The sequence below is a fragment of the Eufriesea mexicana genome, unplaced genomic scaffold, assembly GCF_001483705.2.
Source record: "Eufriesea mexicana isolate 0111107269 unplaced genomic scaffold, ASM148370v2 scaffold124, whole genome shotgun sequence".
Taxonomy (NCBI): Eukaryota; Metazoa; Arthropoda; class Insecta; order Hymenoptera; family Apidae; genus Eufriesea; species Eufriesea mexicana.
Genome location: NW_016908357.1, coordinates 4,128,434 through 4,155,354, shown reverse-complemented (window position 1 = coordinate 4,155,354; position 26,921 = coordinate 4,128,434). Strand labels below are relative to the sequence as shown.

General features: G+C 49.6%; 1 protein-coding gene across 1 annotated transcript; it reads left to right on the top strand.

Annotated features, from left to right (window-relative positions):
- On the top strand, positions 1 to 26,915 carry LOC108555596 (uncharacterized). Its single transcript, XM_017911359.1, has 2 exons — positions 1 to 949; positions 25,661 to 26,915. The coding sequence occupies exons 1-2, from the start codon at positions 665 to 667 to the stop codon at positions 25,673 to 25,675; spliced, it is 300 nt and encodes a 99-aa protein (XP_017766848.1). The 5' UTR covers positions 1 to 664; the 3' UTR covers positions 25,676 to 26,915.
- The last annotated feature ends 6 nt before the right edge of the window (positions 26,916 to 26,921 follow it).

The window sequence follows — 26,921 nt, the reverse complement described above, 5'->3', positions numbered from 1 at the left end:
AAAATATAACGAGCAGAGGCACAGCTCGTGGGGACAACAGAGGGGAATCAAGGGTGAAAGGGAAGCGGATAGAGCGAGGCCGCGCGATATACCAGCACAGCACAGGCCGGTATAATCTCATAAAACCTGCAGAAGAGTCCATCTACGTGAGCGGTAAAGCCGTCGACGACGTCCCGGACGCCCGGAATTGGTACACCGCGCATTCGTGCCGGCCACTTTCGACAGTTGCTCCACTGTATTCCACGCGATAGGCGAGGGACGGTTCTTGAAAGAACCGTAGCCCATCCCGACGAATTTCCTCGGTCACGAGCCAAACCCGGCTGGGATCTCGTAAAGCGGTTCCCTGGCGTCCTTGGTCCAGGCGATATTCTTCCACGGGTCCTCTATGAGCCGAAGAAAGAGCACTTTTGTACCCTGCCGAAACCCTTTGCTCCAAGGTCTGCCGAGAATTCTTTAAGAAACGACGGAATTCCCTACGCCGAGGACATGTACGATTCCCGATGCATCTCGCGATCGTGAGACCCCCGAAACTCTCGACGAAGTGAATCGATTCCGCGAAAAAGTCAATTCCAAGAGAAGACTGTGTCTCTCGTTTATTCCTATGTCCACTCGCGAGTGTGTCGTTCGTTCGTCGCCCGTTGTCTGAACACGCGAGTCGGGAAGAATGGATCAAGTGCACGTGAAGTCGTCGAGGTCCACCTCGAGGAGCAACTCGACGAAAATGGCGTGCGAGAAGGCGAGCAGGAGGCTCAGGACGATCTTGGTGAGGGCGTCCCGTCTCGGCGTCTCGACGACGGAGGTTGCCAAGCTGCCCAGCGCCAAGAAGCTCATTCCGCAGAGAGATCACGGATGGAAGTTGGCGGTGTTCCTTCTGGTGATGTTCGGCGGCGGCGTGATCGTCGCGCTCGCCTGCACGGCGAGGAAAGGCTGCTCGAAGCTGGAGGAGATCGTAAGTAGTAGCCAGAGTGAATTTGCTAATCGAAAACGTCGGTTTCCCGGCCCTATCTCTCGGAACAATACGTTCGCCCGTACGTAAATCGCGGAAAGCTTTCTCGACGTTCTCGTTGAATTAGGATTTCGCATTCGTTGCGATTCGATCTTCGAGATTAGAGATTTCCGTGGCTCCCAAACGGATGTTTTCGATTTCTTTCTTCTTTCCTCGTTTACTTTACTCGGTCCTTGATACGTTACAAATGTTGAGATAAAAGGTCAGCTCTTTGGCAAGGAGCTTCGCGTCGTCTTCGATAAGGAACGTTCGCGATATATCTCGATACACCAAGGATATGTTTCTCGAATAGACCTCTCCTCGTGTATATAGTATTACTTCGATGCGATAATTTCACATGGAACATGATGAATAAAGTAGAATCGGGATCAAATATTTATTTTATCCGACCTTGTTTGCGAGTTAAAGCTGTTTTTATTGTTTCAATAATTCCCGTCGGAAAGCGTGCTTGCGTAATTAATTCCATTCAAATATTTACGAGACACACTTTCATATCTTATGTATGATCCAAATGAATATTTGCGAATGCTCTTATGATATTCCGTGAATTATATTGCCGCATTGCACTCGATAAGAGCAGCGTATATAAAATATTTTGACCGGTAATTTCAGCTAACTGCAAAATAACTCCGCGGTGTGTTATTTTTTTCGTTTTTATCGTTCGCGCCAAATTTGTGGCGGAAATTATTTCGCGTTTCGACGCTCGTTCGACCCAAGTATCATCGTTCCGACGTACTTCCCGCGGAAAAGCGCGGCTGGAAAAATTGAAAATCTCGCAGGGGAAAAAATGTGCGCGAAATGGGACAATCTTCTACTTTCCTTCGAATGAAACGGCACACGTTTTTCGTCCGTTTCTCTTTTTCTGCAATGGAAGAGCTCGAAACGAGAACAGGACCTACGAGAGCAGGGTAATTGAAGGCCGTTTTAAATCCCTTTGTTACGAGGCAACGTTATACATACTGATGAGGCGAATTAGGCGCGTACGGTTACACGGATGCTCGTAAACGAGAAAAAGTCGCGGAGTAACGCCGGTGCAAGTGCAGGGAAATTTGGAAGTATGGTCGTGGGTAGGTGCGGTTCTGCGTACAAAGGAGATCTAAAATGGCCTTCGATGATCTGCATTCATAAATCCTCGTACACGCCCGAACAGAGGACCTTTGTCACTCGACAAAGGAGAAAAATGCATCTGCTACCACTGAAAGCGAAAAAAGCGAACTTGCTCTCGAAATTATCCAGCAAATTCCTCTTTGAACTCGAAAAATTGAACCCGCGATCTCGAAAACCACGGAATGGCAACGGGCCTTTGAAAGTTACCTCATCGATGCTACCCGTCTGTGCCACGATCTCGCGATATTCATGTCGCATCCACGATCCTGGTTTAAGACCATACTCTTCTGCCGCGTTGTACCCAATGGGACGAAAATCTCAAAGCCGTATCCCCAGCGAGGTATCTCGACGAGAAACTAAAGATCCGGATCGAACTCCGCGGAGATTTCCATCCGACCGGGAAAATAACTCCCGTCTGACTATTCCCGTCCCGTTCTACTGCGGCGTTTCGGCAGACGCTGGCCGAACTCGTTGGCCTATAAGGAGACACGCGATTAAACGGGCTATTAACTCTCGCGCGACGTCTCGTTGCTTTTTCCTCTGCTCACAGTCGCGTCTCATCCACAGTCTGCTCATCAGTTGCCCGACCGCGCGAGAATCGGCGTGCATGCTCGAGATATCGACTAGCGCGTTCGTGCCAAGAGAGAAAGGAATAGGGCGAGAAAGTAAAGCGACGAGACTCTCGATCGAACGGAGAGAGTGCTTGTCCCGTGTAGAAGAAATCGGTACAACGAAGGGAGACACGGAACGACCGGGAACAGTAGGTGGAAGAGGAACGAGGAGCGAGAGCGCGAGAGAAGAAGGGACAGAGCGAAACGTAGCGAGAGAGCCGTGTTAACGATGTTTCGTGTAGAGAGGAGACCGGGCGCTGAAATTACAGATCAAGGGGTTTCTAAACAATTACGCTGTCGGCAGGAGGTCAGGCCGAACAGCGTGAGGTTAGAGGTTACGGCTCGCAGGAGCCTCGGCTTGCGGCCTGTGGCTGGTTGCGGACGAGGGTCGAGGCTAACAGGAAGTGCTCTCTCACCGCCGGCCAATGGCCGGGGTGGCTACATCGGCGACTGGCAAGAGAAGCAGCACCACTCCTATCCTCTGATATTCCCCGGGGAACGCCGGCTTCCATTGTCCCTTCAGGGCAAAGAGAGATAGATACGTCGAAGCAGGAGAATTTCGGAGGGTGAGGATAAGAGTGGGAAGGTTTAGCGGGTGCGGCGGTGGAGTGTGTGTTGCGGGCCAAGGCGAGCTTACCACGGCCCTCAACGGGAAGGCTGTACACACAGTGTTACGCGGGGATCGATCGGTCGCAATAACCACAACTTGGAAAGTTCCCTCTCTTTGAATGGCCGACAGGATTGGTAGCGATTTTCACTGACGTGGCACGAAGTCGGCCCCGTGATCATCGGGGCTAACCGGCTGATTGGCGGTCAGAAACATCGCCTCCGGGCCTCCCGAACGAAACCTTTCGTCCACGCGTTAGCGAATCGAACCCCGAAAGGTATTCCCTTTCTCTGTCCCCCGTTCTCTATCTTTCTCGCTTCGTCTATCTCTCTCTCTCTCTCTCTCACACACACACACACACACTCTCTCCCCTTTAACCCCGCTTTGCGCCACCAGCGTTACATCGTTCCAGAGAGCCCGTTGCTCGTGTCGAGCTGGTTCCTTGAGCTCGACTCGGGCCCTCGACGTATTACTCGACCGATGGACGTGGTCCCGAAGCAGGAAGCACGACCGAGATCTCTTTGATGTCGGCAAGCAGATCGGTCTCTGGGCCATTGCTTATATAAAGCTCGTTAACGCTATCTCGCTGCACGGCTGATGGACATGCATGTATATTCGGTTAGACGAGCCGAGATACGGGACACCGGTCGAGATGGAGCGTGAAACGTAAAGTAGGACGATCTCTCGTGTCGTCGTTGACCACGCTGACCAGTTATCCGTTCAGGGAAAGCGGGTGTCCGCGAAAAGAATGGTCATTGGGACACCACGACTTGGTTCACGCACGCTCCTTCGTCATCGATCGAAGGTTACTCGATCACAGAGGACGGGCTATGGGTACCTCTGGAGTCTCGTGGATACGGGAATTGCCACGATCTCGTAATCGCGGGATAAGAAGAACAGGGAAAGGGGGGAGAAAAATGGGGGTGCAGGAGGAAACAATAGGAAGGGTGAAACTGGACGTGCCAGCTTCTACTGGCGATTCGACGTTGAAAATCCACGTCTACGCCGTCAAATCCCATCACGGGGACGGCATAAATTTCTCCGCCGGCTGAACCCAACCTCCCTTTTCATTCCCGGCTCGCCTAGCCCTGTAGATACCTTCTCGCAATGTCATGACTCGCTTGCGTTCCCGCAACCGTGTCACATGGAGCAGAGAGCGGACATTTATGATTCCGTTCGTTCCTCATCATGCGTGGAGAACGCGCCTGGCTACCGTTCCACGCTCTGCACACGCACTCACACGCACGCGCGCGCGCGGACACGCGTACGGGCTCACGCGCGCATACACGTACGGAAGAATGTACGTGCACATTGACGGATATAACACGAACTTGGGTGAATACGCGGCTGGATGTATACTGGGTGTTTTCCGAAATTCTGGTCACGCTGGCTCGATCGCAATAATTTCCAGAAACCCGAGCCTCGAAACAAAATCTCGTTCGTTCAACGTCCCGAGGGAGGAGCAGGTGGATGTATATATTTTTTTAATTGGACCTGGCAGAGCGAAAAATTTGCAACGCGACTCGGGAACACCATGGGTGAATAGCGGTCAACCGATACGGGCGAGATGCGCGAGCATTAGCTCGAAAGTTCGACTGGTTTAATTTTGCCAAGGGATTCGTTTGAATATGCGAACTCTGCGGTGTGCTTCGTTGATCGTTCGCGGCTATTGCAAGTAAATAAACCATCCGCTCGATTTGTTTGCTACTTCATACGTACGCTCGAGGGAAGACTTTCAAGGTACGATAACATTTCCGTGGTTCTAACCAGCAGCGTCCCCGAATTTTCATTTTCGGGATATCACCGATTAAGGTCCTAGGTCTTGTCGCAATCATTTTTTCCAAAATGGAAAATATCTTTATTAATTCTTTATTTAATTCTTTATTAATTCTTCCCGATACACACACGCGCGCGCGTAATTCTTCTCGGATACTTTTGTCTTCCCGAGGAAATCTTTCTTAGATTTCCTTCGCGAAATCCCGTGCCTCGAATCGAAGGATTGGAACTTAGTATGAAAGAAAAATACGAGCCGCCGGATTCTACCCTGGCAATTGAATCGGTCGGTTTCTTTCCTCTCTGCAATTTATGTTTGTGTTTCGACGCTGAACGACACTTGGTCACGGAGGAAATTCTCCCTGAAGGATACTCGAATTAACTCCTTAAGCGGCGGGAGTGGATATATCCGAGGGAGTAGCTTTTTCATACGACGGATCGAGTGGATATATCCATCACTGTCTTTATTTGTTTGGAGGGACGTGATTGCCCGTTCGAGTGAGATCTTTTCCTTTATTTCCTTGTCGTTCAGTGCCACCACTGACGCCACTTTTCTCCGCCTCTCTCCGCGAGTACTTTGAACTTAACCTTTCCATAAAACGCATTAATCGCGTCAGCGTCTTCCATTTTACAATCCATTTCGAAACTAATACCGTATCAGGATTAATACCCTATTTAAGGATCCGTGGTACCCGTTCTTCTCTATTCTTCCCCTTCTTCATTTTTCTTTCCCTTTAAACGAATAGACCGTGACGGTGACGGAAAATTTCACCGTTCAGAACCCCCCGGAAATGAAAATAATGCGCGAGAGATCATCCTCCACTCGACGTCACTCGTGAATGCTCATCGAGCAACGAAAAGTCGGTCCCATGGTTAAGACCATAATGATCAATTACACGTACCAGGCATGTGTGTTGTCGCGTGTGGACGCGAGCTCGCACGACTCGTTAGAGAAGACAGGTGGCATCCACGCTGTCGGGCGTTGCACGCGAATCAACTAGAAATCACCCGATCCGCGGACAGATTCACACAGGCCAGCACAATTTCGAGGTAACCCTGGGACAGCTGTGTGGGATGTCCGTCAGTAGTGTCAGGAATATGATCCCGGACTGCTCGTCGCATCAGATTCGTCTCTGCACCTTGTAATTAATTAACGCATTGATTTACCCTCGAATGGCGCGCGCGTACTGGCCGATGGAGATTAATCAACGTGGACGGAAAGAAACGCGATTCCAGCGACTCGATTTCGCTGAAATATTCGTCTCTCTGGAATTTCGCCTGCAAACACTCGCGACAAAGAATGACAAATTATTAAACTTTCGAGACGATCCCGTCGGAAGAGAGGTCGAGTAAACCGAAAGATTCGGGTCCATGATTAATGAACGGATATTTCTGTTTCTCGAGCGGCGAAATAGTTCCTCTGTCGTATTATTTTCGAAATATCCGATTACGAATTTCCCCGGAATCGTGGAAGCAGCATCGTAGATCGATGCCGAATGGTCGAATCTGTCCGTGCAACTTGGGGATCGGCGAGGATATGAATTCGTACTTGGCGCGCGAAGATAAAATTCGACTGTCGAGCTATGTACAGATCGCAGATACAAACGAAGTTGCAATTGGTCGAGACACATCCACGGCGCCAGTGCGATACGAATTAATAGCTGAACTAGTTACAAATTGACATTCAAACAAGGGACGAACTTGCGTTTCAGCATAGTACGAATCGGTAATAGTGTACATATATTTTACGTAAGCAATCAGACCTAGCCGGCGCTTGTTTGAGTACAAACTAACGCGTATACCTCATACGGATACCTCATACCAATGCGCTTTACCTCCGACGTTCCCATGCTCGCTGTGTTATTTGCGCGAAGCGTTTCTCTCAAAAATTCCCTCTTCTGCCAGCCGCGGTGTCTCCAATGGGTTAAACTCTGTTAACGTCGTCAATTAGAATTAGGCCACAAAAGGGCGGGGGGAACGACGGGATGCTTGCCAACGACGGAACCGTAAGTGTCATTAAGAGCAATTTCCTCGCTAAACAACGCGACATTAGACATTTTACCGCGCAATCACGGTAACGAGCAATCACTCGAGCGGATTAAAGAAAATTCCGCGCGGGTTTAGTCGGCCCGGAACCGTCCGGGCTGCGAGACGCGGGCAGAGAGGCGGAGCGAAACGAAAATTGGAACACTCGGGCTCGGCAAAGAAAATCACGTTCGAGTCGTGCAAAGGATCCGCACGACCTTGTTTCGTTTCCTGTCACGGTATCGAGGAGGTCGACATGACGATGGTACCCTGCGACGCTGCTCGACGCTAGAAAAACGAATGCAAATGGAGAAACGCTTTCGAACGAGCCACGTCGATCCGATTACCGTTGCGACCCGTGGACGGGTGTCACCGGCCATTAGTGGGAACTCGAATTTCAAATCCCGTTTCCGTGATTACCGCGCCGGAAACGAGTCCGTGAAAGAGAAGGAGGACAGAGAAAGGGAAGGTTGGGCGCGGGGAGAGAGGATGGGAAAAAAGAACGAACGGGAAGATGGTCGAGGCGAAAGCACAGATCCGTGACAGCTGCTGATCGTACCGGGGATCCTTCTGCCAGTGATAGAGAGAGAGAGAGAGAGAGAGAGAGAGAAGTCAGGCCTGCGAATATCAATTTGCTCGCGGAATTAAAGCCAGGCATTCGACGTCGCGTGACTCTCGTCGCGGTCTGGGATCGTCAAACGAAGGGTGAAAAGTTTCGGTCGCTTTGTCAAAACCGAACGGTAATAAGTCGTTGCGCGAAGAAATGGAAGGGGAGCAATTCCGAAGTTGGACTCGGGGGCGAATAGCGAAGTACCTCGATCGAGGGACGACGAGTGGTTTTCTGGGTCGACGGGAACTTGGCCGGGGACTCATGGGGTCGACCGATGATTCTACCTTTGGCGATTAATCCGCCTCTGACCTTCCGATCCCCTTTTTCCGCCGAGCCAGTAAAGGTTCGCCGTTTATCCGAATCTTCCGACGTAGTCCGACGTTCGCGTGTATGGATAGGAGAAAGGGGAAGGTAGAAAGAAACGCGGAGTCCGGCGTAAAAATTGTAAGCAAAAAGGGAATTCGGGGGTCAGACATTGAAGCCTATCACCGGAAGAAAAAAAAACTACCATCGGCGCGAAAACGCAATCTCCATTTCAACAAATCGACCCGACCTACCGACGTGACGCCCATCCATCACGCGTCGAATCGGAATCAAAATCCACGCGGCATTTCCCGTATCGGCCATAACGCTGAACGGTCCTGTAGTCGACGGCGTTAGCAGCATGCAGTGTTCCGCGATAATGTCGAGCCTCGGTGACATAAAAGGTGGCAAGGGAGGTAGCGAGAGGAGCTGGAGGAGGCGGAAAGAAGGAGCGTAAATAGAAAACAAGAGAGAGGTGGGAGAGAAAGCGGTGAAGAGACGGAGAAAGAAAGATGCGGGAAGAAAGAAAGAGAGACCGAAAGAGAGAGGGAGAGGGAAGCGGAGATGGTGGCGAAAGAGCGAGCGGAGAAGGATGGCAGATGGGGTTAGGTTGGTCGGATAGGTCGAATGGGTGTTGGATGGGTGTCGGATGGGTGGTGGATGGGCGCTAGAGCGTAACCTGATATAGCTGCCAGCAAGCTGCCGTAGACCGGTATCGTATCCACCTCCCGTGCCCCTCTTCTCTCAGCCGGTGTCCCACCTTCAGCTTCCACCCTTCTTTGCCTCCACTCTTGGTCTGACTGCATACGCTTCCTAGAGATGCACGGTTACCCAGGAATATTCCCAGCGTAAATGCAGCATCGATGTTTTCGCAGCGGCGAGGCCTCTAGACGGTTGGTTCTCCTCGTCTTTCACCTGCTCCTTTATTTTCCCTCGTCCATTTCATATTCTTCTTCTTCTTTCCCCCGCCTCGCCCGCGCAAGCTTCGTTTTCCTCTTCTCTTGCCGGTTCGAACGTTACAGCGAGCCGGTGCCTTTTTATTCGCTGATCCAGAATACAGCAGCTGTTACATCCAGGAGGCAGCCTGATAGGGCAACTGCTCGATATTCCTCGAGACAATCGCGAATCCCTCGACCTTAAACCGGGCGTAGGCGCGCGAGCCAAGCGGCGAGGGCCTTGGAAGGCCTTGGAATCGAATATCGTTTTGCAGTAGCAGCCATCCGGTTAGGATCGCACGGTCCTTTATCCTAGTCCGTGTCGTTGCTCCCGAGAAAATTGAAGGGAGATCGAACTTTCCGATTAGATAAAATGGCGTGGTTACGGGGAGTAGCTTGCCACTGCAGGGCGGAGTTTCGAAGGTAGGCGTAGAAGTCGCTAGGCTCCTAGCGCAACAACCCTACAGGTTCGTACCGAGGTTGGACGGGTACTCGAAATTTCGGATCGGGTCGAAACCCGACAGTTCGCGTTGCTCGAGTACGCCAAGTTACCCGAGACTCGTAAACTTTCGGGATTTCCACCCGGTCGCGAACAAATTTCCCGACCCGACCCGAACCCGAACCCTCGGGTACCCCCGCAACCCTTGTTCGTACTGTTCGAGTCGAAACACATCGGGAGTCTCATTCCGGATCATCGATCTAATATTCATTGCTCCCTCCGCAAATCTTCGTAGCTTAGAACAATTTCCGAGCTTTCATCGCGAAATTACCTTACCTCCGCCTGGAACGCAAAAAACAAGGGGTAAAAAGGGGAACTATCGAAGAAGTTTGCCGAGATTAAAATTGATTACACGACTTCTCCTTTCTCATTCACCGTAACGCTCCTGTTACTTCATAATATTACTGGGCGGATAATGGGTGGGCCGCGGGAGGGCGGGGGGATCGAGGGAACGATTAAATAGTAAAATAGCGAGATTGTACGGACCCATTATCGCAATTCACCGGCGCTAGTTATGAAATATTCTTACCGTCATTACGGTTTCTGCAAATACTCCGGAGAGACCGGAGGAGCGTCGGTTCCGCGTAGGCTATCAGCGCGTGCTCGCCGCGCGCGGCAGCTGATGAAAGCTGTTGTGCTCGCTCCTTTTGTTCCCGGTTGTTTCGCGAAATTCGCCGGAATTCATCGCCGACGCGCGGAAGACAAATGCACCAAATAGAATTACCCCATTCGCGGTGAATTATTAAACGCGTATTCGCGATGTATTCTTAATTAAAGCCCCTGTGATTCGTCGCGCGGAACACTGGCGGGACTTGCAGCGACATTGGCTGCAGTCGAAGACGTCTCCCTTCACGTGCGCAGAAACCGCGGATTTTAACAGTGAACCTGCCGTGCTAGTCAAGATGCCGGGTTTCCAACTTTCCGTATTTCCAATTAGCGAAAATACTCCGTGTGCCTTTGATCAAATTTATATCAACTTTTAGCGAGATAGCGGGGTAATTAGTGGGACCTATTTATTTTCGTTGTAACCAATTAATTATCGTCCACCGTGTATACGATATTTCGATATCGCTGATCGTTAGTAGCGTCAATTAGGCAGGAAATGATTTCAAGGATCATCTGGACGCGCAAAGGGCCACCGATAAATCTCCACGCGGCGCGAAATTTTTTGTTATTAAAAAATTGGCAGCAAATTCCATATCACAACTCGCGGTACGTTCATTCATTGCTAATCTCCACAGAAATGAAAAGCCCCGTAGTTGCAAACAGTTCAACTGTTCGCTTTTTATCCCGACCCCGCTTTTTACATTTCAGTTTTATATAACGCAATTTCACGCCAAACAACGTTTCGCGGATACGCGATGGTTTAATCGTGTAAAACGTTCGAAAATCAACAATTTTTCTGAGAAACACAATACCCGTGGCTTTTCGATGAAACTGAAATTCCCGGCGCTGGAACACATTTTGCATTGTTCTTTTACAGAAGCGATAGAAATATTTGTTATTCCTCCAGTCGACGCGGTAACTACCCTGCACGGCCACTTAAATAATAGAAATTGACATTGCCTCTGTGAATTACGTATTAATTTCGTGGTCTTCGGTGATCGTCGATTTACTCACAAGTTAAAGACTCGCACGTCATCTCTTCGTCAAGCTCCGTAAAGGACCTCTTTCGCATCCTTGTACCCTTATTTAAACTCAGCACTCTCTCTTCTTTCATACTCGTGCTCTCTTTCTCGGTAGTGCCACGAATATCCCGTTCATCCGATGCTTCCACGCACTCTAGATAACACTCTAAACGTTCGGTCTGAAGCCTAGGCTGCTGTTTCTTGCCCATCATCAGCTAGGTAAGCCCAAGTGTTCCCTCGCATTCGCTCTCAAACCCTAGCATTCCTACGTGTCTTCCAAACAAGAGAAAAATGATTGCAACGTTGCAACTAGTGGTAGAAGAAGAGAGGAATAATTTTTCTGACGAACGAAATTAATTTCCATTCTATGAGGTCGGTCGGTAACGATATTTCATACCCTATATTTATTCATTTGTTTCCACGCTGTATCTTTTTGCGCGAAACTGGAGCGCCAGTTTCCACAGTCACATATAGTATCAACCACTCAAACAAGCAGAACTCCTCGTCGATCGGGGGTGGCGCTATTAACCCCCGGCGAAGTGCGCCGGTTAATTAGCCCGGCCTCGTCGATACTCGTTATAAACCGTTCTTATCGATATCGTAGCTTTGAAACGACACCATTACCGAAGTTCAGCCGTGGGAACGGTTTTGTCCCCCGTTTACGGGAACTTGAGAACTCCATTATCCTCGTGGGCCGCTGCAGGCATTCCCGAAAACCAAGCTACACCATTGACCGAGATCCTCGAGGAAACAGGCCGGGAATGCCGCGGCTAAATGGCCTTGAACTCTATTACATCCCGGAATCCGAGTATTAGAATCTCTTTTTACACGTCCACCTTCGCGCTCCCCGCCGGCCATAGTGCCATAACCGCGTAATGCACTCGATTAATGCTAAGGTTACGCAACCGGTAATTGGACGGCGTAGATATTCGTTGAGCGCAATGTTGCCTGTAAACGCGTGTTCGTTGCACCCCTGCAACACGATCTTTAATGGGGTTTCGCTTCGTCGAAGGGTCAGCTGGATCAACGAGAGACCTCTACCGGCAGAGATCATCGGAGAGATAACGCGATGCATCGAGCATCGTTTTAAACGCTGATAATGCTAATCGGGATAGTCGGAAAGTTGGTTGACGTAGTTTTGCGATGGCAGTATATGCTCGAAATGCTTGCCGAGAAATTGGAAGTGTAACGGAACTTCGAACTACGGTAATTACCTAAGTGTCCGGAGTAGGGAACACGTTCGCGCAACATTGATTACTCGAATTAGATATACGCGATAATCCGACAGAGGGAGAGGGAGGGGGAGAGAGAGAGAGAGAGAGAGAGAGATTCAGCGATTCTTTTTCGAAGAGAAGCCTGGCGCGATCACGTACGAGATATTTCAACATCGCGACGCCGAGAACGACGGGTAGGAAATATTTATGGGGCGCTAATGAATTTCGCAGGTTTTACTTTCTACGCGGCGCAGGGCCGAAGGAAGAAAAAACGGTATCGTCCGGTGGGGTTCCATCGTCGCGTAACTTGGTTGAATAATAAAATCACATGCAAAATTAATTCCCCTGTCAGGCGTTTCTGGCACAGCTTGGCGGCTCGTTAATCGCGCCCCGTTATGTTTTCGTCCCATTAAAATTACATTCCGACCTCGGGAATTTATAACGCAACGAGTTTGCCGCTCTGACGCGCGGTCGATTCGCGCGGGTGCACCAAGCCTATCTTTTACAATCATTAATCACCCGTCTCACCGCCTGAAAATCAAGAACACCGGCGAAAGCGGATGACACCCGCGAACGTTTAACTCGTTACCTTACCCTGCCGATCTCCTTCGACATCGGTTCTAATCCCACGGAAGGGAAGCCAAATGGGAAAAGCGTCGAGGAGAAGCAACCTTAAAGGGGGAAGCGACGTTCCCCCTTTAATATCGGCATAAAGAATTCATCGAACCCGGGCGATGCTGTCGATCTAAGCTGCCCGTCGACCGTCTCGATTCCCTCGGACGAACGTCTCGAATCTCACGTGATCCTAATCGAGCACGACCGTTAATCCCCGACGCCTCGAAGGAGATCCCGGAACGTCAGGTTGAAACATCCGATTCCCTGTCGGTCCATCGATATTCCTGTAAAAATACGCTTTCGTCGAACGTGGTGGCAGCTCGTCGCTGCTCAGCCGTCCATAGGCGATAAAACGACGAGACGAGCGCGGCGGACAATTTCGTTTTCGCCTGACGAGAGTTCCAAACGAGCCCGGTAACAGCATCGGTGCCAGCAGCAGCCAGCATCGAACCGATCTACGTAGGATCTGGCAGCAGCTGCAGCGGCGCCCGTGACTGCAGCTGCATCGAGGTCGACCGTATGGAGGAGAAAGAGGGGTAGGTGGCTGGAGGAAGAGAGAAAAGGGTGTGAGAAAGGGAGAGAGGCCGGCAGCGGGTGGTGAAGGGTGGGTTCTTGCATCCGGCAGGGTGCAAGTGCTGACGTGGAGCAGCGTGCACGTATTGCAAAATAGAGGCAGGGAACGGCCGATGCAGGGGCAGAGGGTGTGTGCGCACCGGTGGAAAAGGGAAGCTAGGACGATGCGCCAGCCGTGCAGCCTGCCACGTGGGCCGGCCGTTTTAAAGAGCTTGTATCGGGATTCTTTTTGGCCTAGACCGGGTCACACTCGCGGGATTGACTGTCCGGATCGTCCTGGATTATGAATTTGCAATTTATATCGCACCGTTGGACGCGTGACTGTAAGCAGCCGGGGTACGGCGTATTCGGGACCTCGCATTTCCCATGCCAAACGGCTGAATTTTTAAGCGATCGCGGATTTGCATGGACGCCCTGTTTCGCCGGATAATGAATTTTCTTCGGGAAAGGAGAATATTTTCGCGACGTCTGGTCGCTGAATTTTTAATCCCGGTACCCCCGTATTTTCGTGGGCAATAAATCATTTGCCGTGCGCGGAAAATGGGATCGTTATTAAAAAAATACATCTCAGACCCTTTCTCGTTCTTTATTTAGCGGGTGAAAGATGTAACAAGATATCAATATTGAATTACTACACCGTATAACTAGATTTCCGAGCGGCAACCACCTGCGCACTGTTTGATGAATGGAACCCGGAACAGTCTCTACTTACGTTGACGTTTCATCAGCGCTTTATTTATTTTTTACATGTCCCCCGCGCAGGATGGTTCTCGCGTATCACAAAATGTCGTTCCGTCTCGGCAGCCGGTGTTCCCGGAATGAAACTTTAAATTCTTGATGAAAGCGGTCGCTACGATGTAATAAGAAACTCCCCGGGAGAAAAAGAAGCTCGTCCCGTCAGCTGTTTCCCCTCGTCCCTTTCCAGCTATTTCTTGCATAATTCGCGATTTCGTAGTTCGGGAAGGAGTGTTAATTAAACCGGCAATCTGTTCCCCCCGTTCGCGAAAGCGACGCAGCTGACGCCACGACAACGCTCAACTTTCTGTTTGACATTAAATACATGATATCCCGCGAAGGCAATGAACTCGCAGAGGGTATACAACCCGACGAAATGAATTTAAAGCGCAGAAGCTCGCTTCTCGAACGGGTCGTATCGACGGACCACTCGATGATCTCCAGCTCGTTAATTAACGTGTTCCAACGTGCGCCAGCGTAATTCTTCTCATCGAATATTTACGCTTTCGTACCTTCCAACCACCTCCGCTACCTCCGCACCCCTTCTCGCGTATTTACGTATCCTATGCTTCGTTACCTGGTTAATTCGCGGGTAAAAGTGGCAATTCGGCGGTACGTCGAGCTCGAGCCCGACGAACACTCGTACCGAAATCGTTTCGACGAACGACCGGTTCCATTCGTCTCGTTGGAACACTTAAAATTCGACGCAACGGCGAGGCAAAGTTTTTAATATACGCCAGGCCATGCGTCGAATCAGAAACGAATTTCGCACGCGCGCTCGCCTCGCCTCGTGTGTCCTCCCTTTCGTTGTCTGGCGAGTTTCCGCGCTTGCAACGAGCGGTACGCGCGACAGATCGACGAAATTGCCGGCGAAACTAGTTGAACGAACTGTAATTACGCGTACACGGGATGGTGTCGCGGTTCGGCTCGAGTCGCATCGGCTCGTCCCGGTGCCACGCGATCGGTAGCCGCGAATTTCGTGCCTCGCATCCTCGACACGCGTCACCGATCGCGATGAACCAGGCACCCGCGACGGTATGAGCACGATAATTAATTAACTCTCATCGTTGGACGAAAGTTGGAGCCGTGAGCGCGACACCGGCACAATGGATCGACGAGAACTTTCATCGGGAAGTTTGATTCGGGGCGTAGGGAATGATTAGCCGTGTAAACAACCGCTCGTGAATTCAGTCGGGACCGCGGGATGGTTGTATAATTACCAGACGGTCTGATACAACTTGGAGAGCGTCATTTGTACTCGCGATGTCGTCTCGATGACTTTTTCTAATTGGACATTAAACAAGCGTTCGCTTGAAATTCGATGCGAATCGGCAGCCTTTGTGATACTTCTTTAACCACGGAGTGTCGCAGAAGACTCGTAGATCCTTCTACCAAACGACAGTTTGGTATATGTTTAGAAAAGTTACAAACGCCAATTCGGATAATTTTCGCCCTCGACACGTGTAAATTCGTTAAAGACAATGTATCCGAAAGAGGGGCGAGGAACTAGGTGTCGAAGGGAACGAAAAGCAGAGGGATGAAATAAAAATTACGACGTACAGATAGTCGCTACGAAAGTCGGTAATAAAATGCCGGGTAAAAGTTCGATCCCGGGGTGTACACGAGCTCTACGCGTTCTTTCCCTCGTCGAAGGTATCCACGGAGCTGAGAAATCGCCGCGTCAGTGGTTCACGAGTGGTTGATAACGCGGCGGGACGAAGGACGGCGAAAGGGGGCAGAGGCTAGAGCAATAACGTAGGCGACTGGTTCCGAAGAGGGTGAAAGAAGGCTAAGGGAGTAGAAGAGAGCGAGAACGCGGTCAGAATGGGACGTGGCCGGGGCAGAAATCAGCCGGTGGAAATATTTTAGCGCCACGGGGCGAATCCCTTGATGACAATTCCAGCGCGCGCAGCCGGTCTCGGGGCTTGCCTTTTGCGGTGTCGGACGCGCTTCTTTTTGCGCCGCGTCGGGCACGTTCCACGCACGTCTCTGGCCGGAAGCGAAATTTCCGTATTACGCTCGGTGTGCCTCGTACCTCGTGCCTCGTGCCTCGATATCGTTCCACGCTCTTCCCATCCCCGCGCCCCGTTCCTTCCTTTGATCAGCGTTCCTCGGGAAAAGGACATCGTGTTGTGTGGCCCTTTGTGCGGTGCCCGCGTGGCGTGGTAACGTTGCCTGAAAGGTTACGCTACTGGCTGCTACCCATCGACGACACGACACACGAACGGCGAGCGGTTCCGCGGAGAGGGCGAGAGCCGGCTAAGCTAACCCCGGAAGTCGGGACGCGAAATTAATATTAAAATATGCATGAAGCGCGGCCGCGTATTGGCGGCACGGAATTCATTAGCGCGTTCTTATCTCGGGACGGTTTTCTAGCTGCCACACGGAAGCAATATTCCCGTGTTACGAGGCACGAGCAGCCCAATATACCGTTCGACTGACCGGCTCGATGGTTTCGATCGGCTTTGCTCGATCAAAAGACACGATGCAACCCTTTGCACCGCGCAGTCCCTTTAGGGGTGTAGCATATAAATTGCTCCCATCGATTCTACGTCAGCGATTGTGCGACGTCGATGCAAGCAGCTCCCGTTGTAGTCTTCTCTTCTATGTGTGTCGGAGAACGGTTTTTTTTTGTTTCGTAAAACGGGAATTGCTGCGCGAGTACGGTTGTAAGGGGGACCTTTGACAGAGGAGGAGAAGGACTGTGAATAGGGATTTAAAAGGGAAGCGAAGTATGCAGGATATTTTGCATTAAAACGCATTTGCGATAATTCGTCGGGAATGTTTGTCCTTGCTATATGCTTTCTTGCTGCGTGGTTTTATTTCTTACGGCTTTGAGATCGTTTCTTCCCCCTCCTTTATTTTTTTATTCCTCCTCTCTTTCTTCTTTTCACTTTTAATGGACATCTACGAAAGGATCTCTCGGCGATGTCAAAAGGAGAGCCCGGGTAATTAACATTACATAGCATGGAATAGGGGAAGTGCATTATGCGATTATTTCTAAGTAGCAGGAGTGAAACTGACGCTTATGCAATTCCGTCGCGTTTGTTTAAAATTATACCACTTGAGCGAGAATGCTTCCCACCAGTAATGAATAAAGTAGGTGTTCGCAAAGATAAAATTATGCTGCACGCTTTGTGCCTTTATTCCGAATATATCTCTGCCGTTATAATACATGGAACTACATACATAAATAATTAATCCACCTCGCACACAGGAGCAACACACTCGATTCTACGAACGCGTTCTACGCGATACACACACCTTCCATTAACCGTTAAATTAAAGTTGTCCAATATTAGACCGCGCCGCAAACATATTTAATTTCCCCGAATTTCTCCGATAATCCACCTGAAATTTGATTATCCTATCCGAAACTTGACAATATATACGAGCACGGAGAGATAAACTTTATTATAGACATTAGAAAAGAAAAAAAAAAAAAACGGCGCAGTATTTTTCTCCAAATTAGCTCGATGGGGTAGGGAAAAATATGCCGTTGAAAATGCTTTTTGTTTCGCTTCGATATCTCAAGCCGTTCCGGAGATACGAAGGTTGGAAGTGCAGCATTAAAATACAAGGGTTGCTCAATGGCCATTGATATACGCGGTAGCGGTCTGACCTACATTTTTTCCTGGAAATGCGTACTCGCGTTTAGTAGTAGTAAAAAAATGCTGACTCAGCGTCTGTCACTGACCATCGCACAAGGGCGGAGCTAGGGGTAGGTCAGCGAAGACGTGCGAGCGAGAGAAACGAGCCCGCGACAAGGACGCGAATAGCGAGATCTTCAAAAATTACCCTTCACTTTACGCGACGATATCTAGACAACCGGAAGTCGTATCGAGATAAAGTGAAAGGCGTTTTAAAGGTGAAGTTGCCCCGCTTCAAACGAGTCGAGTTTCGTGAAAAAATTTCATCCAATTCCGGTAATACGGACGTTCAAAGTTGCTGTAATTTTAATACGGTTTAGGTTAACTTCCCGGGGGAAAAATGTAACTGAGACGTGTGTGTTTTTTATAATATTTTTTTGCAACAGTGTCGTTAGTAACTCGCAAGTCCGTGGATGGTAAATTTCCTGCATTTTCAGGATTTATGAATCATGTAATTTAAGAAGCTTCCCTCGGTTTCGTTTTAAATCGTTTATGCGAAATTGCTGGTATATTTAAGCGCACGGAGAGTATGTATTTTGCAACTGTATTATTCAACAAACAGTCGGGTACTTTTACGAAATACCCGGCTGCGTCTCGCAGGTCGGTTTTACCCAGTTTTCCTTCTCGTAATTCACTTTCATGCGACTTTCCGCGAAATGTTTGCTTTCACTCGTCCCGTGCAAGCACGTGCGCACGTGGCTCCATGAAAATTTACGTAAATAAACCATAGAATATTTGCCGAAAACGTTTTTTGCCAATATTTTTTAAAACAACATCGAAGGGATAAACTTTTTGAGGGTAACCAAGAAAATACACATACCGAAATTTTCATCCGCGACGAGCCCACGAAATTTCGTATGAAAGTTCACGTCCCGGAGACTATGAGCGTAATATTTAAAAGTTTTCTTTGCATCCTCCTCGAAAAATTTCATATAAATTCCAGCTATTCCAATTTTACAGCGGCCGTCCAATCGGATAAAGTAGTCTAAGCGAAAATGTACCGACGATCTTCCGTTTCTTTTTCCACGAAAATCCTATCGATTCGTATTCATTTATTTCCCTGCACATTTCGTTTACTCGAGAATTTTCCCGGAAGATTCAGGCACGCGGCCAAAAGCACGGACGTTGTCGTTATCATCGTCGTTGGAGCATATGTCGGGCGAAGAAGTCGCGCACTCGGAATACCGATATTCGAATCGGCCGCTCTACCAAGCATCTTTCACCCAGAGTAAGCAATATATTTGCTGCATCGTGTTCCCTATCAATCTGTTAAACGTACCAAGAAAACGAGTGTTCGTTTCCGTTTATTCCCCACAAATTGTTCCATCGATTTTATCCCTGGCATCGTCAAAACTTGCCTATTTCGCCGTAGCCTTTAAACGTCCAGTCTGGCTAGGTCCAAGGAAAATTCCGTGGTATTGGAAACGAAGGGAATATTTCGAAAGCGGAAAGTGGGAACGACGTAATTTCCAATGTACGAGAGAGACCGAATGGGTAGTCGGGCGTTTACGGCGTGTATCGAACTCCAAGTTTCACGATGTGGACGCATAACGAAGTTACAAAACAGGCGGGGATAAAAATTGATTATCGAACTTGTTATTGGTTTCATCTGTTCGGAACACCTTCTCTGCTTGCCAGTTCTTTTCTTCCCGTTTTTCTTCTTTACTTCTTTTCTTCCCTACTATTTTCCCCCCTCTCTCGCTCTCCCACGCGCGCTTTTTTCTTTGTCACGAACAAAACGAGAAGTTCTCGACCCTGGATGCCCTATATCGTATCGATTCGGAGACCGACGGAGTTACTTTGAAACTTGAAATTGCATATTATTGGATTCTATCGACGTCGGGGATATTTCACGCGAAACTACAATGACCGCGTCCAAACGTATCAATTTCAATTTTTATATATACGCCCGTGCTTTTTCGGTGGCCCTTGGCTTTTTCCCCTCTCCGTCCCCTGCCAGCGAAAGCCCGGCCCGCAACGCTCGAACGCTTTTATTCCGTTCGCATGGCAGACTCGCGTGTTTTCGTCTGTTTACCGGCTGGAATTGTCGCGTGAATCGAAAACAGCGGTACCGGCCGCGACAGAATACTTTCTAAGCACGGACAGAAGGACACGAACGAGATTGGACTAGTACCGACAATTTATTTCTAATTACCGACCCGCATACGTAGCAACGTTTCCGCGGCAGTAATTGTTCAATCGTTAGTCAGTCCGGGCGAAAGAATTGTTGTTCGACACGCGACGGTTAAATCGGCTTTCGTTTGCAAGCCGCGTTACGCGCCACGTAGAATCGTCGTGGACGTTGATGGATGCGAAATCAACCCTAAAACAATCCGAAGAAAATTGCTCATTCCCTCGACTGCGCGGTATAATACAGCGATCAACCGAGTCGGATTAGTTTTTTAACGAACTTCCCTATAATTCAAGCCGCGCGACGCTTCGTGCGAGTCTCGAGCTTCGGAGGAACACGTTACGTAAACCGGCTGAATACGCGGGCACGTGAAATCGCTATAAAACGACCACCATTGCTAGACAATTTATCTCTCCGCTGGAAATTCGCGAAATAGATAAACAAAAGAGAAGACAAAACGAGAACGAAAGGAGGAGCAGCGGAGGAACAAAGAAACGCTATTAAAAAGATTATTCGTCTGAAACGGCAGGGTATTCATTCGGCATCGTTCCGAAAATAAAATAACAAGTTTATTTCAGGGACCGCGAGGTCTCGTCTCCGTAACGCTATTTCGAATAAAGTTTCGCTACGGTAATTGGTCGCGAGACCGAAATATCCTCGGGAGTGAAAGGGTGACACCATCGGAGGAGAGCAACGGGCATATTTAAGCGAGAGGCGGTTCGTTCGGGGCGCAACGCGATATCAATTTGGGCAATTAAACGCTTCCCGTCTGTAACGGCTAAATGCGTTATCTGCGCGATTATATCCGTTAGCAACCCCTTCGCCCTGGTCTATAACCCCGTGGCAAGACTCGTCGAAACGCTGCCTAGGGAACGTGCAGTCGCGACAGACACCGCGGTATCTATCGGCCTGGTGAAACCTTGTTAGAGGTGAGCACAGTTGGCGCTACAATCTCATATCCTGCTAGTCGTACTTGTTGGTGTCGCGAGGACTGTTTCGACCAAATGAAACCTCAGTCCTTCGTCCGCAAATATCGCTGCAGCGTTGCGCAGAGCAAAGATCAGGATTTCAGGGAATGTCTTGGGAGCCGGTTGTACCAGACGATCATTTGCGTTGACGAGCAAACGCTTTCTCTTTGTGACTCGTTCTTTCCTTATATTAGATAACGCATGCGAACACATTGCGCGCAGACCAGCAGAAATAATCGCCGAATCCGCGTCGTAACGTACGAATGCATAATTAAACGGGGAGAATTGAACTCGGAAATTTTTCGAAACGCCGCGAATCTATTTCCACGAGCTATCACGTCTGAACGATACGAACTATACATTCGGAAAATTGGCGTCGCGTACGTTACGGCAAAATCACTTACGAAGAAAATTTGTCGCGCGAAGGGATCCTCTAATTGCATTAGCAGAACTCCGACTTCACTTTTACGTTCTTGATATAATATTTTATTCGAAAATCATGGTCACGCGGAGCAAACGGAGTGTGAACTCGAAGGCACCGGAGATGGTTGAACGTACGATTAAATCTGCGAATCTATTTCGTCTATTTCCGGCAAACGAATGTTTCCGTCTATCCTGACTACAATTAAATTCTAATTAAATATGGAAGAACGCAATTTGCATATACGCGGAAACCAGCTGGAACGCGAAAGTTTGTTTACCCGTTGGTCGACTTGGAATACCGTAACTTGGGAAAAAATAATTAGCCACGGAACGCTTGTCAGAATGTAGAAGTTAATTTCCCGGATAATCATCGGACCCATTTCGCGAGTGTTCTCGCCGGAGTGGATCCTCGGTGAATTTCGCGTAAATCGCAGGAAAGAAGACGAATGGAAAGTGATGATGAGAGCGAGAGAGAAAGTAGCAGAAAGACAAAACTTGTTCCGCTGCGTCTTGGAAGTGTGCAATTACTAACTAACTGGCCGGCTAAAGTTCAAACCTGCCTCATAACGAATTCTAACAAATTTTAACTAGGTGTCCTCTATACCGGTGCAAACTGAAATACGCTTCCTATCGATCAGATAAATCATAAAGAAGACATATTTTAATTCAGAAGTTGGCGAAACTTGCTAGTATTTGCTCTCTCTTGTTCGCGAGTTGAAATTCCTCGCAGCAGTTCTTTTTACTTATAATCAACCCGTAAAGTTTGCACCGATAAGTACAACAGTTAGGAATTAGCAGGAATATCGTTATTTTAACACATTGCCTGTGCGTGTGATTTACGATTAAGCAAAAGTTTCCGTAGAAATTTTTTCAAGAGTTCCTTCTCGAACTCGATAATTTCTCAGGCTGAGCAATTAACAACGTCGAACGACAAGTCGGAAAATAAAAATATACACGGGGATGAAATTTAAATGCATGTGTATCGCGTTAAATGACAAGGGGAGAAATGAAGGTAGAAATGGAAACGGAGCGATGGGGGGGGGGGGGGGGGTTTTTGGGTGGTAAAAATTATCGGAAAAATCCGCTCGATGCGATAGCAGGTATCGCTTCTCAAAGACGATTCATCGGTTCCTTTGGAGGCCCGCAGGAGTTCTCCCGAAAGATTCACGCGACAACACTCTGCCGGGAAACGGGAAACACGTCGGACGAGCATCGTGCGGGACAAAAGGAGCACGCAGCGTTCGCTCCGTCGCTAAAATGATTGCGCGCCGGTGATTCATGCACGCGCGAGCATGCAGCCTCTGTCAGATTCATCAGCGCAATATCTTAGAGTGCCCGATGTATTTTAACGCAATCTCGAATCTCGCAAACCTTAGCTTCGTCTAAACGATTCCATCGCTTCTTTCCTTGCCCCTCTTCTCGACTCGCGCGAGTTCCCGCGCTCAGACTCCGTGATCTCGACTGTGATCGCGAAGCTGCATCGTCGAGTTTCCACTCGACGAAGGAAGTTCGTTCAGCCGGGGCAAATAGGTGAAAATTAGGAACGAAGGGGTTTGATGGGAAGGAATGGGAAAGGGGTGCGTATAATCGCGCCGCCTGTCGTTCCTCTGTAATAACCGCACGCTATTAAGGGCGGTCGGTTCACAGACGGCCGAGAGGGATGAAGACGATAGGACAGAGGGGTTGGAAGCGTGGAGAAGGCGCGCCGTCCGCCGCAATTAGTTTTACGCTGCTCTCTCCTTTCCAAGCTTGCAGCGAGGAGACGGTGATCAGCTGCTATCGCTCTCCCCTTTAGAAACTCCCGTTCTCCCTTGCCTCGTCGTTGTAGAGAAATTCAAACACGCGTAACGAAGGTTAATGTCGTGTCTACACGGGGACGCGCTTGTCCCTCGTCTTCGTTTTTTTCTCTCTCTCTCTTCCTTTTTCTCTTCGGTCTTCTCTTCCCTGCTCTCGTCTTTTCTCTTTCCTCGTCTCTTTCCTGCTTGCTTCGTTTCCCGTACCCTCTGCTCGTTCCGGGAATTCGTTTATAAAGGAGGGTTGCCGAAGACAAGTCGCGGTACTTTCTCCTTCCGCGGCGGCAGCTCGTTAAGAATTCATGAGTCGAATATGTTAGGCTGTCGGAGAGGATTGCTTGAAATTTCTACGAACGCATCGGCGTATCCTTTAAACGATTCGAGGGCTTTCGTCGAATTTTCCGATATCGGGGCGCTTTTTTTTTCCCCACTCAACCCCTACGTTCAGCGGGAACGAGAGGAGCGGATGGCAGTCCTACCCCTCGTTTGATTAGCGGCCTCATAAAATATTTATCGACGGAAAAATCAGCAACCCGGGACACGGGATATTTCGCGACGCTGCCGCCGCGCGATGGTAAATATTTATGTCAATTACGTATTCCGAGAGCGCGGCCCTTTGGACGTCCATGTTCAAAGGAATTTCTTTAATTCTCGTTCTCTGATCTTTCACGAAGTTACACACTCGTGGAGAGAAAAAGCACGGAAGAAAGGGCAAAAACGGCGAAAACCCTTCCGCTCTGTGAAAAAGGGGCACGCTGCGAGCTTTCGCGAGAAGTATGTATAAAGAGAGAGAGAGGGAGAGAGAGAAAGAGAGAGAGAGAGAGAGAGAGACAGAAAGTAGAATTCGCTCGGAGCATGTGTATTCGCAGTGCCGTGCCACGATTCGGGCTCATGTCTCGTGTGCAAACGTCGCTGTGGCATTTATGGGGGCATTTATATCGGCTGTGGGGGTTATTCGACGACCAGGGGTAGTTAGAGGCACGATACCATCGACGGAGGTGGCTCCAATCATTTCCCAATTAGCAGCTGATTGCGTACAGTCCATGATAGAACTTTGACCCACCGCAGATCGGTCCGCTACGGTTAATTCGGGAACACCAGAGACGCACTCGATATATGCCGAATGGGGTAGACGGGAAACGGAGATGCGAGTAGTAGCAGGTATCGAGGCAGATAGCGGAGGTGGAGGCGGCAGAGGAATGGGGGATTGGAAGAGGGGGTCGCTGGCCTGGCGTTAATATCTCACGACGCGAAACGAGCCGGTAGCAATATCGGGGATCGCGCAAATTGCGATCGGCAACAGAGATCTTCGTATCCGTGGACGCACGCGACCATGAAGGATTTATAGGATGTCCGTTTTTCATCTGCACCGCGGCGCCGCTGTAAAATTAGTCGACGACCGGTCGTATCACGATCTCTCCATTCCCGGTACTCCGTCGTGTCGTGGTCGTGGTCGTTTTTCCTTCGACGGCCAACTTTTGCCCGTGCTATTCCCGTCGCGTCGTTCTCGCTCGATAATCGCGTCGGAGAATTAAGAACGTCGTGTTTCGGATACGGAGAAACAGCGTTCAGTGACAAAAATTCGCGTGGCCTGATAGGGATCGGTCTGCGGGAGTCGCGAAAGTCGCGAGCGGAAGACGCAAGGGAAACGAGAACGCGTATGGTCAGACGAGTAACCTCGCGCCTTCTGCTCGAGCCTGCGACGAAAGTTTAAGGCTGTAAATATCGGTACACGTCGAGGATCAAAGGAGCCTCCCTGGAGTTGAAACGCTGCATCTGTAGCGCGATATTTTTTTGCGAGTTAATTTATGGAAATAAATCGAATATGGAAGTAAATGACCTATTCCGAATTCCTTTGATCCCCTGCGTTTAATCCTGGTCTTCTATAACGGAGAGGAAGTCTCTACCCCTTTGTCTCGTGGTTAAGCAACGGAATGGCTATTCTTCGTGGTTCTCCTCGGTTCGAAGGATCATGACCGTCCTCGGACGAATTTCCATTCGCCTGGTCGAAAGAGGCGAAGAATTATCAACTCCAAAGGCGGGTGCGCGATATTTCGTCGACGATCGGAATTCTTCGTCTCGTTAACGGACATTGTCGCGCGAAATTAGAGGCCGATTTCCCTTTGTCCGCTGCACATGTGTGGAATTCGTCCCTTTAATTCCCGAACAATGCTCGGGGAAGCTGACTCGGTACGGAACGAAGGAAAAAACGACCTGGATGAACGAATCAAAAAAAAAAGACACACATACACCCACACGCACACGTAAAGAGGCGTCCAAAAAAAAAAAAAAAAGAAATACAATAAAGAGAAAGAGGGAGAGCGTGAAACAAAGAGACAGGGACCAGTCGAGGCTGAAATCGCGTGTTTCACGCACTAGGCGTTTTAACCGTTTTAACGAGAGTCGAGAGAGCAGCAGGCATCGTTCATCATTGCGTGTCATTGTGTGTTGCAGAACCTGGCGACCTAGCCGTCGCGACCCATTGTTCCCCGCTGGCCAACAACGAGCGAAGCAACAGCAACGGCAGCAGCGGCAGCACGAATGCCAGTGGCAGCGCCGCCAGCAAAAGCTATTCGCTCGAGCACCGCATCCAGCGCGTGTCTACGCCCGACCGGAGGCATTTGGCTGCGCAACGATCCTACGGAGGATTATTCGGATGCCGTGGAAGCGTCTTCGCTGCCGCGGAATGTGTCGATCAGAAAATCGGGGATTCTATGCCGCGAGCCGCCGTCTGTCCTCTCCGCGTCGTCGTAGAATGGCCGCCTGAAATCGGCAGGATCTTCGGACGCACGCCGACATCCTAGTAATCGAAGGAATTACCAACCAACGAACACGTCTTCACACGATAGATCTAGTCATCGCGCTGCGAATCATCGCACGTTGCTTCTCGCCAACAGCTATTCCCAACTCTGATATCCAATCTCTACACGTCCTACGGTCTTCGTCGTCCTCGCGACATCGCTATGCGTACTCGCGAGAAAGTCGATCGAGGAAAATCAAGGGAACGTTGTCTTAACGATACGAACGAGAGTATCGACGTTGGCGACGAACTTCTCTCGTTTCTGCAGCGAGAAACGGCCACCGTTCCGACCGGGAATAGGGGGTGGTCGAGTGGCCGAGATTTTTCCACAGCGGGCAAAGTTGCACGCGCGGCGGGGGCGGTGGAAGTCAGCGGGAGCGGTTGTTACTGGAAGATAAATTAAGGAGGAATACAACAAGGGGCTGGAAACAAACAGAAGAAGAAGAAAGGGCGGAGAAGCACGGAGAAGGAAAGTTCATGAATGCCACGGAGGGCACGCACGCGTGCTCGCGTGCTGCCCGCGAATTAGAACGGTCCTGTGTATTTGTACCTGTCTTTCCGGACAGGCCGCTTTCCCTGCCCGCGTAAATCATCGGAATTAGCGCAATTTCGACGTCGAGTGGCCCGGAACAGTTTCTGTCTCCGCGTCTCCTCGCGGCAGGGGGGTGGAGGATTAATGGGCGCGACGCGCGGCGAGGAATGAAAATTCGGCGAGGAACCGGGACATCATTAAGAGCTGGAACTCGAGAAACGGAGGGTGGAAGACGGATGAAAATATATATAGAGAGAGATCGATCATGAATTTTCTCCGTGGAAGACGGATAAATCTCGTTTCGTTGAAACGAAGCGGGAAAGCGTCGCTGAGACGTTCTTGCAATATCGTGGAGGAAAATTGGCGCCATAAAAACGGAAGAG